The 12191-nt window shown below is 39.3% G+C and overlaps 1 protein-coding gene across 1 annotated transcript in view; it reads left to right on the forward strand.

Moving 5' to 3' along the window:
• rin2a (Ras and Rab interactor 2a) overlaps positions 1 to 11197 on the forward strand; it is a 32180-nt gene extending 20983 nt beyond the window's left edge. Inside the window, exons 8-12 of the mRNA XM_026937917.3 lie at positions 965 to 2272; positions 7104 to 7412; positions 7493 to 7624; positions 7749 to 7912; positions 9119 to 11197. Of these exons, the coding sequence (XP_026793718.1) occupies positions 965 to 2272; positions 7104 to 7412; positions 7493 to 7624; positions 7749 to 7912; positions 9119 to 9442 (2237 nt within the window). The 3' untranslated portion in view covers positions 9443 to 11197. The remainder of the gene's footprint in view (positions 1 to 964; positions 2273 to 7103; positions 7413 to 7492; positions 7625 to 7748; positions 7913 to 9118) is intronic.
• The last annotated feature ends 994 nt before the right edge of the window (positions 11198 to 12191 follow it).

The raw sequence follows: 12191 nt of genomic DNA on the forward strand, positions 1-12191 counted from the left end.
GAGTAAGTGAGAAAAACAGGAAAAGAGATTAATTAATTGACATAAACAATGAGAGGAATAAAGACTGGGAGAAATACAGACTGATTGCGTGTGTGATACAACCACACATACCACCCAGGTGTTTCACATGTGAGGAACTGATAAGTTCCAACCTGTTTGACCTATAGCTATATAAACAATGAGTGGAAATGAGATTAACAGTAAAGATGGAAGTAGTGTCCATACTACATGATTATATTGGTAGAAGTATATCTCCATTTGGACAAAGGTGAAAAAAAAATCTGTTTTGCATATAGGGTGTGTGGAATGCATTTGAAGGGGCGGCCTTTAGAATGAACGTGTGAGTGAGGAAAAAGTGGGAAGAGAGAGCAGTGTCTGCGCTCCTCCCACCAACTCTCCAGCATGCATGACTCATACCATTCAGTATGTGTGTGAACCGCACTCCTGTTTCCACACGCTAAGTTGGAGCTATGAGCTATAGATGTTTTTAATCGTGCCCTCCGAAAGACACACAGAGAGGAAGATTTTTACTTAATTCCTGTAAGTGTGGGTTTTAGTCCTTGATTCTGCTATGACTAACATGCTTTCTTCTCTTTTAATTAATGCTTTTTCTTTGGTCAATCCTCCGGTTCGGCTTTTCATGTTTACACTGTGGGATAGTTGTGTTAGTTTGTGACAAGAGCGCGTGTGTTGATTTACTGTATGACTTTGTTTGGTTTTTTTTTACTCAATTTTGACTTAATAGTTTTTCTCAGATATTATGATTATTATTAATTGAGCTTGAATAACATTTTTTCATCAAGGAATTAAATATGACTTGGCCAACTTTTTATTGCCTTTATGAGTAGATAAGAAGAGCACCTTTTTATCTTTTATTCTGTTATCTTTTATACTTTTTTAAAACTTTTTTACATGATATGACATTGTGGATTTGTTGGCTGTTGGCTCTCTTCATTTCCTTTAGGGTTCTGGGACTCTAAACTGTTTCAAAAGAAGAAGAGCTCCGTGACTGATGGATCGGCTGTCCAGCAGAGAGTGAAGCAGGCGGTGCAGAGGACATCCCTTGGAGACAATTTGACACCCGTCCCTCGCACTCGAACGCCATCCCAGCTGGAATGCAGTCAGTCAAACGGGGCTCTGTGCTTCATTAACCCTCTCTTCCTACAGACACATTGCTCTGAACCTGCTTCCACAGAGACTGACACCTCAGCAGCATCTGGAGAAAACTGTGCACTTTCACAGAGCAGCAGCTCCTCTACTCAGGGCAAAAGCCATACAAGGCCTCAGAGCATCCTTCGCCGAGCGATCAGTGCAGAACACACCAGAAACAAGGGCGTAAATAGAGAAAAAAGTTTGTCCCGCTCCCCTCCACCCCGACCACCCCCACCCCGCACCATTCCGCATAGACCAGCCGTCCCAGTCAAGCAGAAGAGCATGCCTGAGACTGGCGTCAGCTGGATCAAAATGCCCCAGGAGAAAACTGGCCTGCTGGGGCGCCTGAGTTCCTCGTTCAGCTCCCTCTCACCCTCGTCCTCGCCACCCAAGAAGATCAGCTCACCCATTCCCATGCCGTCTTGCCGCGGAAAAAGAGCTCCCAGTATGCCTGATGCAGGGGCTCAGCTCTGCCACCTGGCACTGGAGGACCAGTTCATTGAGCAGGCAGTGTCTCAGAGCCTGGCCAAGCAGGCGCTGAGGAACGCAGCCGTGGAAAGCAGAAGCCCTGCAGAGGAGGGCAGCCCCATGGGGCGAGAGAGACTCAGTGACATTAGCATCTCCACCTCCTCCTCTGACTCTCTGGACTACACTCATAGCTTCACACTGCCAGCAGCAGCCAGCCCCGCCAGAGCTGACAGCAGCCTGGAGGAGGAGGAAGAAGAGGAGGAAGATGATGGCGTTGGTGTGGAGAGTGATCAGGACCTGAGCATGGAGCCACCCTTCAAGCCCAAGAAGCGGCACAGCGCTGGCACGTTTGTGCTGCCGCGGGCACTCAAAGGACATCTGCGTAAGGTCAGCGACGTCTTTAACTCGCTCATGACACCTGAAAAAAGAGCAGTCAAAAGGATTGTAGAGCAGTCCCAGAATAAAGGCACCTACTTTGGCTGCCTGGTGCAGGACTACATGAGTTTCATGCAGGAGAATTGCAGCTGCCATGAATCAGGCCTTGAGCTGCTGCAGACCGTCCGGCAGTTCATGACTCAAATGAAATCCTACCTGCTGCAGAGCTCCGAGCTCAACCCTCCCATTGAGTCCCTCATTCCAGAGGACCAGATCGGTAAGGACACTTTATATACTCATAACAGCGCGATCTAGATAATGATTCAGTGCAAAGCAAATAGAATTATTCTGATAATTGAAAATACAAGAAAAATATTTTCCTCACCCAACTACACATAAATGTTTTTCCCCATCAGTCATATCACTCTCTTACTGCCAGTCACAGTCTGTTAGCTTCCTGTCTCCTCTGTCTCCTTTTTCTGCTCCCAGACTTGTTTAACTAAATAGGGTATGTTAAATCAGGCATTTGTAAATAATGGCCAATGTAAGGGTTTGTTGTCAACAACTAATTAGTTAGTAGATATTATAAACATCTGGTGTATGTGTGGTGGTCTGAGAAAAACTGTTGGATGTCACTGTGGATGAATTCTGGGAAACAGCCAAAAAAAATGCAAAGTTGGATTTTGGCCAAAATTTTGTTTTTCTTAACATATCTGTATGTTAAGAAAACATAAATTCATTTAACAAAATCTTGTTGACTTTTTTTTATTATTTTGTTTACTTTTTAACCTTGACTTGGCTTTCTGCCTGCAAAGATATCGGGTAAGGAGCCTGTTTAACAACAGCGTTGGTAAATGCAGTCAGTCTCACTAAAGATGTCTAAAACCTTGCTAGCCAAGTGTGCTTTTCTCACACAATAGAAGGATCTTGATTTGATCAAGTTGTTTGGGCAAAATTGATCTAGTTGTTGGATAAAGATGGCCATAGACAAAGTTTTAAAATGTTTAAATGTCCTAATAAAAAGATATTAAAATAACAACAACTTTAGTCAACAGAACAGAACTCACTGAATTAATCAGTGATTATTTCCCACCAATGTTAACAGACAATGATCAGTTACAGAAGAGATGACGATGAGGCTTTTATTTTAATTGCCACAAGGTTGTACATCAGCCACTGGAACAAAGGCTGATGTGGATGATGAAAACATATAATTCTTTAAAATTTGGCAGTAACGTTGTTTCTCCAAGTTGTAAGTGTAGAGGTAGGCGAGGCGTCTTTCAGTGGAATGGTGTCTTTAAATGCAGTTTTCTCATTTTCACTTTCACGAATACTCAAAGTGATTAAAAGGAAAGCCTGTAGTTTTCAGGACTATACCTAATAGAAAATGTAAAAATTTGACCAGTGTGAAGAGTTTTTGGTTAGTGATATACTGAATACATTTTTATTTCATAAAATTTATTTCCCTCTTTTTAACTTTAAAAATTACTGCCTGCATTATATCTACAGACTGGTTTTGTTCATTGAGTGGCAACTTCTGACTGACATCAAGATTTAAAAAAAAAAAAAAAAAGCAGAAGCAGCTCTAACACTGACTTGTTTATTATGGAGAAAAGAAAATGATTTATATACATTTAAATCGACTTAGGATTGCACCTATCACATAGTGCTAACAAATCATGTACCAATCATATTGTGCTATTAAATGCACCTGCTGTGAAGTGTTCATCTGTTTGGAATGTCTGTGCTAACTGGTTTCATATTACTCATTTTCCAGTAAACGTGTGTGCTCCTAATGCAGGTCCTAACAGAACTGCATGTGTTTTATTGGGATAGTAGGCTTTAGTATATGAGCTGTGTAGGTGACGGTTGCAAGAGGCTGGCAGGTATATTCATGTGAAAGCAGATTTTTCTTTTCTATGAGCTATTAGTTTTTCTTTTGTATATAAAAGCCTTTATCTGTTGAAATGTGGTCCAGTTATGGAAGCTGGTCATTATCATTTTTGCAGCAGAGATGGGCTAGGGGTAGGGGTACAATCCATTTTTTCTTATTTTGCTTTGAGTTCTAACTTGTTTTGAGTTCCACAGGACACTATGTAATCCAGTTCCGTTTCTCTTAGCGCATAAACAGTCGGCTCTGTGCTCCAGTAAATGTTTCACTCCAGATGTTTTGTGCACATCTCTCCAGCCAAGTGGGCCAGTGTCTCCTGCCCCTGCAGTGTGCTCTCCACCAATCCCTGCTAGCGCTTTTGAGGCAGCCCCTCTCACTTGTTGACTGTGACCTATTAGTAAATGGGTAGGTGGATGTAAGTCGAGAATGTAGTAAGAGGGGACAAAAGGACTGTTGTTTTCTGTTTCGGGACTTTGTACTCATTAGAGTTTTTTTCCCTAGGACACAGCATAGAAATGCATGTGTGTGCACTGAGTGGTTTTCATGTACGCAAGTGCAGTCACTTCACCTAGGCTCCACAGATAAAAGATGAACTCATATCAGGTAGTTGACTGTACAGATTAAGCTGTCTCCCCTCAAGGTCTATTTTAAGTTGGGAGAGATATAGTGTTCTTATCTGTTTATTTAACCCACTTCTTGTTGATAGCAGGAGAAGATATATCTTGCTCTTGAGATGCCTCAGGAAACCCTGTTTCCTGTATGCTGACAATGTTTTTAAAACTTCCCAAAATGTAGAACCAAGAATAGAAATTGAATTATGTGGGGTTCCTTTCGGGAAAAAAAATTAAAGGTGTATCTCAGGGAAGTGAAGATTCACGCAAACAATGGGGGATTTTTTTACTCTGTTTGTGCGTCTCAGTGTGTTGAAGAATGACGCAACTTGTGGCCATATTTCACTACGATGAACTGTTGTGTTTTTTTGTGTGGGAGGCGTCAGTGGATTCACTTCTCTCTAAGCCTGTGTCTTGTTTTCCTGCTTTGGACTGTGGAGCTAGGTTAGGGGGTGGGGGGGTTGTTGTTGTGGCGAAAGTTTGCACGCAGTAGAAGACAGCCTCTTCAGGCTGGCCTTGACTGATTGCTTCTCCTAGTTTAACACTAATCTCCTAGTGTTCTTTTCCTGTGAGCTCTGTCTCATCTTTGTCCTAGTCCTGTCACTGTCCTTGCACAACAAGGCTGCTCTCATTCACCAAAATTAGGAACTAAATTACATTTTTATTCATGTATGAATAATTGCAATGGAAATTTATAAATTTCCATTATCCCCAGAAAAGACAGAAAAATCATTTAATTAAATGGACTGCATGCCTCTTGTATGTATGAGGATTTGTGTAAGCAGACACATTATTTCTATTTGTAGCAACTGTTCTTGTGGTGTTACAGGGTTTATCAGTTCCTTGTATTATCAGGATGATAATACAAGTATGGTCACTTTGATTATTACTAGTAAACATTAAAAATGAACTGGATGACATTTTGCATAGACACACAAGTCCAGTTTTTAGTGGGGTGAAGAGCTTACTTAATTCCTGCTCTGTGAGATGTATGGTGCAAATTGAATACATATGGAGTGGCTCCCACAATGCTTGCTGCTCCAAGCTTTGGGCTTCATGAGTACCCACCATTTTTTGCATGTGAAAAGCATGAGCAAGGCAGCAGGCTGAGAATATGGAGCTGTATGTTTCTCTCCGCCTCATAACTAACAGACAGTGCATTTACTGTGCATGCCTCAGGCACAGACAACAGGGAGTTGCACAACCACTTTCATAGCTCTATAAAATGGCAGGTTACATTTAGGAAATTTATTATAATATTTTCACTGTGTTGGAGTTAAGGTCAAGGCATGGTGCAAGAATATCAACAAAAGTTGTTTAACATGGTATGAATAATGAGTAAATGTTAGAAATGTCAGAGATTAATGATTTAAATGAATTAAAATTCAAGTGGCCTCATGGAAGATTGTTCTGTTAATTAGCATATTTATCTGATTATCATTGCAACTAGAATGGCTGTTGAATGCATACATTTTTCCCAGCCTGCGGCATTTCTAATGAATTTTAAATTATGCTTATTATGCGGGGTCTTTACATGGCAGTGGCTTGTAAAGTGTCTATGAAATGACTAACAGTAGGCACATCCAAACACAAACAAGCATTCCAGACCAGAAGCCATTTTCCATACAGATTTTCCATACAGATACAGGCCACAACTTAATCCACTGTTTTTTTTGTTTTTTTTTCATGTTCTACATATCTTCCAGGTTATTTGTACAACTAAGGAATAAAAAAATAACTACTGCACCTTTAAGTAGAGCTCTTGAAAGCTTTAATGGCCCAACAATGCATACTGTAAACATGCATGAAATAATTTGAGGAATGTCATATTTTTAATGTTGCATTTTTATTATATCCTAGCATATAGTTATTGGCATCACAGACATGACATCACCTGGTTCTCTGCAGAGTGGGGAAGGAGAAAGGGAGAAAAGAAACATCACATGACTGAAAACTGACCAAGAGACATTTACTTCCCTAGTGAATAAGTAAATACTTAAGCTGACTTGAGCACATTTTGCTTCACAGTCAGCAGTCTTGGTCACCTGAGTAGGCAGTTACACATTAAATTCTGCTACTAGAGCCTTGTGGTTTAACTTCCAGTGCATGATTAGTCCCTTTTGCAATATTGTCATGAGCTTTGAACCAGCTTTGCACAATCAAAGAGAGGTAAAACATGTCTACTGGCGTCATTTTAATGCATGGCTTAACTGTTCTGTGAAATGTTTTGGAGAATAAACTATGGAAATATTGAGTGAATGAATCCCCCCTTTTTCTGAAAAGGAAATATTATCAGCTACAGCAATTTCTGTTTGTAACACTTCTAAATATAGCTCCTAGAGTCATATCGATATAGTGGGGAAAAAAACCTTTTTGGTTTTAAAGTGGTTTCATTATTTAGCACACATATTTAGCATTTATAATATGTGATCATTCCACTGACTAATTCTACCCTTTTCATGTGTGTGGGAGAACCCTTTTCATGTGTGTGTTGTCTGAATCATCCTCTTACTTAACTTTGCACAGCTGCAGCAGGTTATTTTCTCTTTCAATTGGCACGTGTGTGTGCTGACCATTTCTGACCAGTTCCTCTATCCCCCTTTCAGATCAGGTACTGGAGAAGGCCATGCACAAGTGCATCCTGAAGCCTCTGAAACCTGTGGTGGAGGCAGCTCTGCACAATTTCCAGGTGAGCAGTGGAGTCTGGCAGCAGCTGAAGGAGAACCTGGCTCTGGCCAAAACCAAGCAGCCGCAAGAGATGGGTGTAGACGGAGCCATGCCACCGGACCCTGTGGCCATAGAGAAGATTCGTCATAAGTTCCACAATATGAGCAAGATGTATTCACCTGAGAAAAAAGTGTCACTACTGCTCCGTGTCTGCAAGCTCATTTATACTATCATGGAAGACAATTCAGGTAAGAAATAGTGTAAATAAACTACAACCGTGTTTTTATTTAGAGTTTTAATATGGTTTTAATAGGGTATGTGGTTTTAGGGAGAATGTATGGGGCGGATGACTTCTTACCCATGCTGACATATGTGTTGGCTCAATGTGACATGCCTGAGCTGGACACAGAGATTCAGTACATGATGGAGCTACTGGATCCCTCTCTGTTGCATGGAGAAGGTACCTCACTCATTCACTATTGATCCATAAGCAAGACGCCACATCCAAAAAGCACTATTTAGACATTGTAGCTAAGCTGAACATTAAAAAAAAAGTTAAAAATAGAATTTTCCCTTCTTTGTAGGTGGATACTACTTGACTAGTGCATATGGAGCCATGTCTCTCATTAAAAACTTCCAGGAAGAGCAGGCTGCACGGGTGCTGAGCTCAGAAACCCGTAACACACTCCACCAGTGGCACCGCAGACGCACAGCTCAGCGCAGCACACCATCCGTGGACGACTTTCAGGTGACACATTCACCACATACTACACATGACTCATGTCCTTATTGTAGGTCAGGGTCAAATTTTATCGTTTGTGTTTGGGAGAGATTAGTTTTTATGAAGAGCACTCACTGACTCACTTCCCTGTAAAAAGTACCTTTGGATGCAGAAAAAGCATTGAAAGTATGAGATGTTTGACAAAGTAAGGGTGGTCAGTATGTCATGTCACTATCCTTGATCAATGATTTACCCTAGAATGCGCACCAGAAACAACATCTAAGCGAAACACGCCTGCAAACATAAGTGACCTTGCATTCAAGACATGGGTGGGGACAGCTAAAGTTATATAACTACAATTACAGTGACCTTAAACATTAATAAGATTAGATTATAAAAAGGTTTAGTAACTAAACAGCATATAAGATGATCTGGGTTGTGTTTTTACTTCACAGTCTCACTGAACTGGTGAAGATTGAAATAGTCAAAATAGAAGTCTGTCTGAAGTCTATGTGAGACAAATGACTTACAGTAGGACTGGGCAACATGATGATATAATGATGACTTTGTGATAAATTTATATACCACAATACACTTTTCTGATATATCACAGGTATCACAATATTTCTTTATAAGATTTTAAATGTTTTAGTTAAAAACTCTGAAAGCAGATTATTAGATGGTAAAGTTTTGTACTATTTGGAGTTTGAATCTTCTAAAAAGGTTTTTGTAAAGTTTTGAATCTTTTTTTTTTTTTTTTTTTTTTTTTACAGATTTCTTTTAACTTTTCCTCAGTGTTAATTTATTTTCGTAGACATTAAATTAAAGAATTGGCTCAGTTTTTTATGTAACACTGCAGTTTTGCCAGTAGTTTTGTTGTTTTGTCTTTAGGTATTGTGATATATTTGTCACCCAACCCTTTTATCGCCCAACCCTAATCTAATCATGTCTATAAATTTTTTTTTTGCCAAGAAAATCTGAATATATGCTTCCAAGGGCTTGATATTGTGATATGTATCATGTAACATAAAGTTGTCTTCAAGTATCATGATATGGTATTTTTGACAATTTGCCCACCTCCAAGAAAAAATAAAGATATAATAATATTAACAATATAGTTTAAAAAGGTATTTTTATGTATTATAATTTATTATGATTAGGTTTATAAGATTAGTAATCACTTGTTTTCTGTTGCTGTTTGGAAACCTAATGTAGCTTTCTCTTTGTGTGTAGAACTACCTAAGAGTGGCACTCCAGGAACCAGACAGTGGTTGTACAGCTAAAACTCTGCAGGTGCGACCATACGCTACCACAGAGGAGGTGTGTCAGTTATGTGCTGAAAAGTTCAAGGTGCATGACCCTGACAACCATGCCCTGTTCCTGCTGACAGAGGACAGCACGCAGCAGCTCGCCCCAGACACACACCCACAAAAGATCAAAGCAGAGCTGCACAGTCGCCCACAGGTTCAGCCGTTTTACTTCGTCTATCGCCGGATACAGAACCTCAGCCTCACTGCTCCAGCAGATGAATTCAATGGCAACTCAGTGCCTGTCTGAGCCTGAAGCCTGTGAAGCCTGTTTATCATGCATTTCCTCTCTTACCTAATTACTGCAAGTTTTTTTCACAGCACCACAAAGCCAACTATGCTGTTTTGGAAATGTTTGCATCTGAAGGAAACGGAAAATGATGCTGGGCCCTGAGGAAAGAAGGAAGGAAGGATGTGTCTGACAGATGCTGCATTTTCAGCTCTTCTTTGTCTTTTTTTAATCTTTTGGGAACTGGAACGTGAGCATCACATTTGAGGAAGCTACTTTTATGTTGTATACAATAAAAAAAGAGTTATGCAAGAGAGCTGATGGGAAGGTTTAGTATGAATGTGCATGTTCATAATGGAGCGAGGCCTGTTTAATAGCTGTTTCAAGTTTTTCTATGCTGAGGATATTCCATAGTGCTTCAGTATAAACAATGCAGTGCTCTGTATGACTGCTCTTTTTTTTAAAGGGCAAAATGTACTGGATATGTTTTAAATAGCCTGCTAATGCTCATATGGTGGCTGGCTTCAGGAAGCTGCTTAGCCCATAGTCTGACATGTCATGTAATATGAGCAACTCCACTGCCAAGGACATGGAGGAATTGATATCTATATCAGACTTTACACTTTGCATTTTTATATACTGAAAACCTAATTTTTTAACATTTTTTAAAACAGTTTTTATGCAGTTGCTGGTAAACTGCTTTCTTTTTATGTATGAAAAATCATTAGTATAATAATGCATGCATTTGTTGGTTAAGAATATCAACTATGAACCAGGCATTGTTGCCAGTGATGTTTTACCATATGCGTATTTGTGTGAATGAAATCGTATGAGTCAGCGCTGGTAGTCAATCCGTAGTCCACAAACATGTTGTTTATGCTCCCATCCCTGTTAATTTATAAAACATTTTTGGAATGAAGATATATCTAAGTAAAATCTTGAATCCAAGTTGTAGAGAATACTGTACTACTGACAAGCTAAAGGCTTGTGTGTGAATAATTCTGAGCTGCATCTCAGTGGTTTATGGTCCTTGCTGGCAAGTTTCTGAAAGTGTGCAGTGGAACAGGAAGGTGGTTTGAAAGTGAGCAGGTTACAGGAGTAGAATGTAATGTTCAGCAGAGAAAGCAGGAAGGATTAGCTGAAAGGTCATAAAAGAATGGAATTATATTTAATGGAAGAACATCTCAAGCAGTGGATTTTATACACGTTTTACTGTAAATTCTGATCAGGTAACAGTTGACTAAATTGTGTTTTTTTTTTTGTTTGTTTGTTTGTTTTTGTTTATCATAAGTGTATGCCTAACTACAAAGAATGAGATTTACCAAGTGTGTGATTTCCTGTTAAAGTGCTGTGCATTTTTATGTCTGGACATCAATGGTAGAAATGTTAAAGATTGATAAGTAGGCTGTCTGGTAAAATGAGACCAGATCAATGCAATACGCTAACCCCTGTAGCATTGACAGAAACAAGTCATGGCAGTCAGGAAAAACATAAGACGTGATGTTAAATTGTCTTTTAAGTCTAAATATATAATGTAAATGTGATTTTTAACTAGATATTTTAAGGTTGATAAGTATATATTTATACGTGATCTGTGCAGGGATTATCACAGATTTTTTTTTTTTTGGAAAAAAAAGAAAACCTCTGAATTCAAATGTGTTAAAATGTATTATATTGCAAATGTTTCACTACTAGCACTCCCATAAGTGTAAGTTTTTTATGTGGCATTTATTCATGAACAATACTATTTTGCACACAATAAAATAAGAATATATACACTCATGTCTTTTTTTTTTTTCATTCATTAACTCATCCTCAGTAAGCGTTTTATCCTGGTCAGGGTCGTGGTGAATCTGAAGCCTATCCCAGGAACACTGGCTGAAAGGAAGGAATGCACCTTGGATCGGTTGCTAGTTCATCAGGGTAACAAAAACACACATATCTGGACATACCTAACTTTTTTTCATACCTATGGGCAATTTAGTGCAGCCAATCCACTGACTTGCATGTTGTTGTTGTTTTTTCAACTTCCCAAAGTTTGTTTGCCATAATCTGTCCTACAGTCCCCATCATGTTGAAGGACCTCTTTAACTTGTAACATGTGACTGATTTAAATGTTAGTAATTTATAAGTTAAATATACTGAAGAAGGAGTGCTACTAAACACAGCTCAGACCTCCCTCTGTAGAGGAATAATAAACTTCTCTCCTTTTGATCTATAAAACTGTTTGCTGGTTCTATTTGGGGAAAAGGGTAAATTCTCCAACATGTGTAGAATAAGAGAGAGCAAAGATGTTATGCTTTCACATACATGTGAACATAAATGACTGGAAAAGTCAGATTCTGGGAAATAGTGATTAAATCACACACATTTATTCCACATAAACATGTTTATACTTACTTCTGCCAGATGCCTCAAACATACCTCCACGTCCAAATGTCTTATCAGTAAGTTCTTGAGAAAAGATTGTCTGCTTTGCAGATTTTCTTGAAACGTTTTTTTAGCACCATCCAGTGGCCTTTAGGTCCCTGTGCATTGTTTATTTTTATGGCTTACTTTGCAATGCAAAAAAAATGATAAGAGATGGGGAAGGATTTGACATATTTGAGTTTTCCCCTCAACATGTTTGTAGGTGCGCAAACTGCTACCCTGTGCAATGAAGCAAGGAACCACGTGAAATTTACCTTTGCTATCTGTGAATACCTTCTCAAAACAGCAATCGGTATGGTCAATGTTATAGATTTACCAAGAACTGTGTGTGTATATTAAT

Source organism: Pangasianodon hypophthalmus, chromosome 3, assembly GCF_027358585.1.
Source record: "Pangasianodon hypophthalmus isolate fPanHyp1 chromosome 3, fPanHyp1.pri, whole genome shotgun sequence".
In the NCBI taxonomy this organism is placed as follows: domain Eukaryota; kingdom Metazoa; phylum Chordata; class Actinopteri; order Siluriformes; family Pangasiidae; genus Pangasianodon; species Pangasianodon hypophthalmus.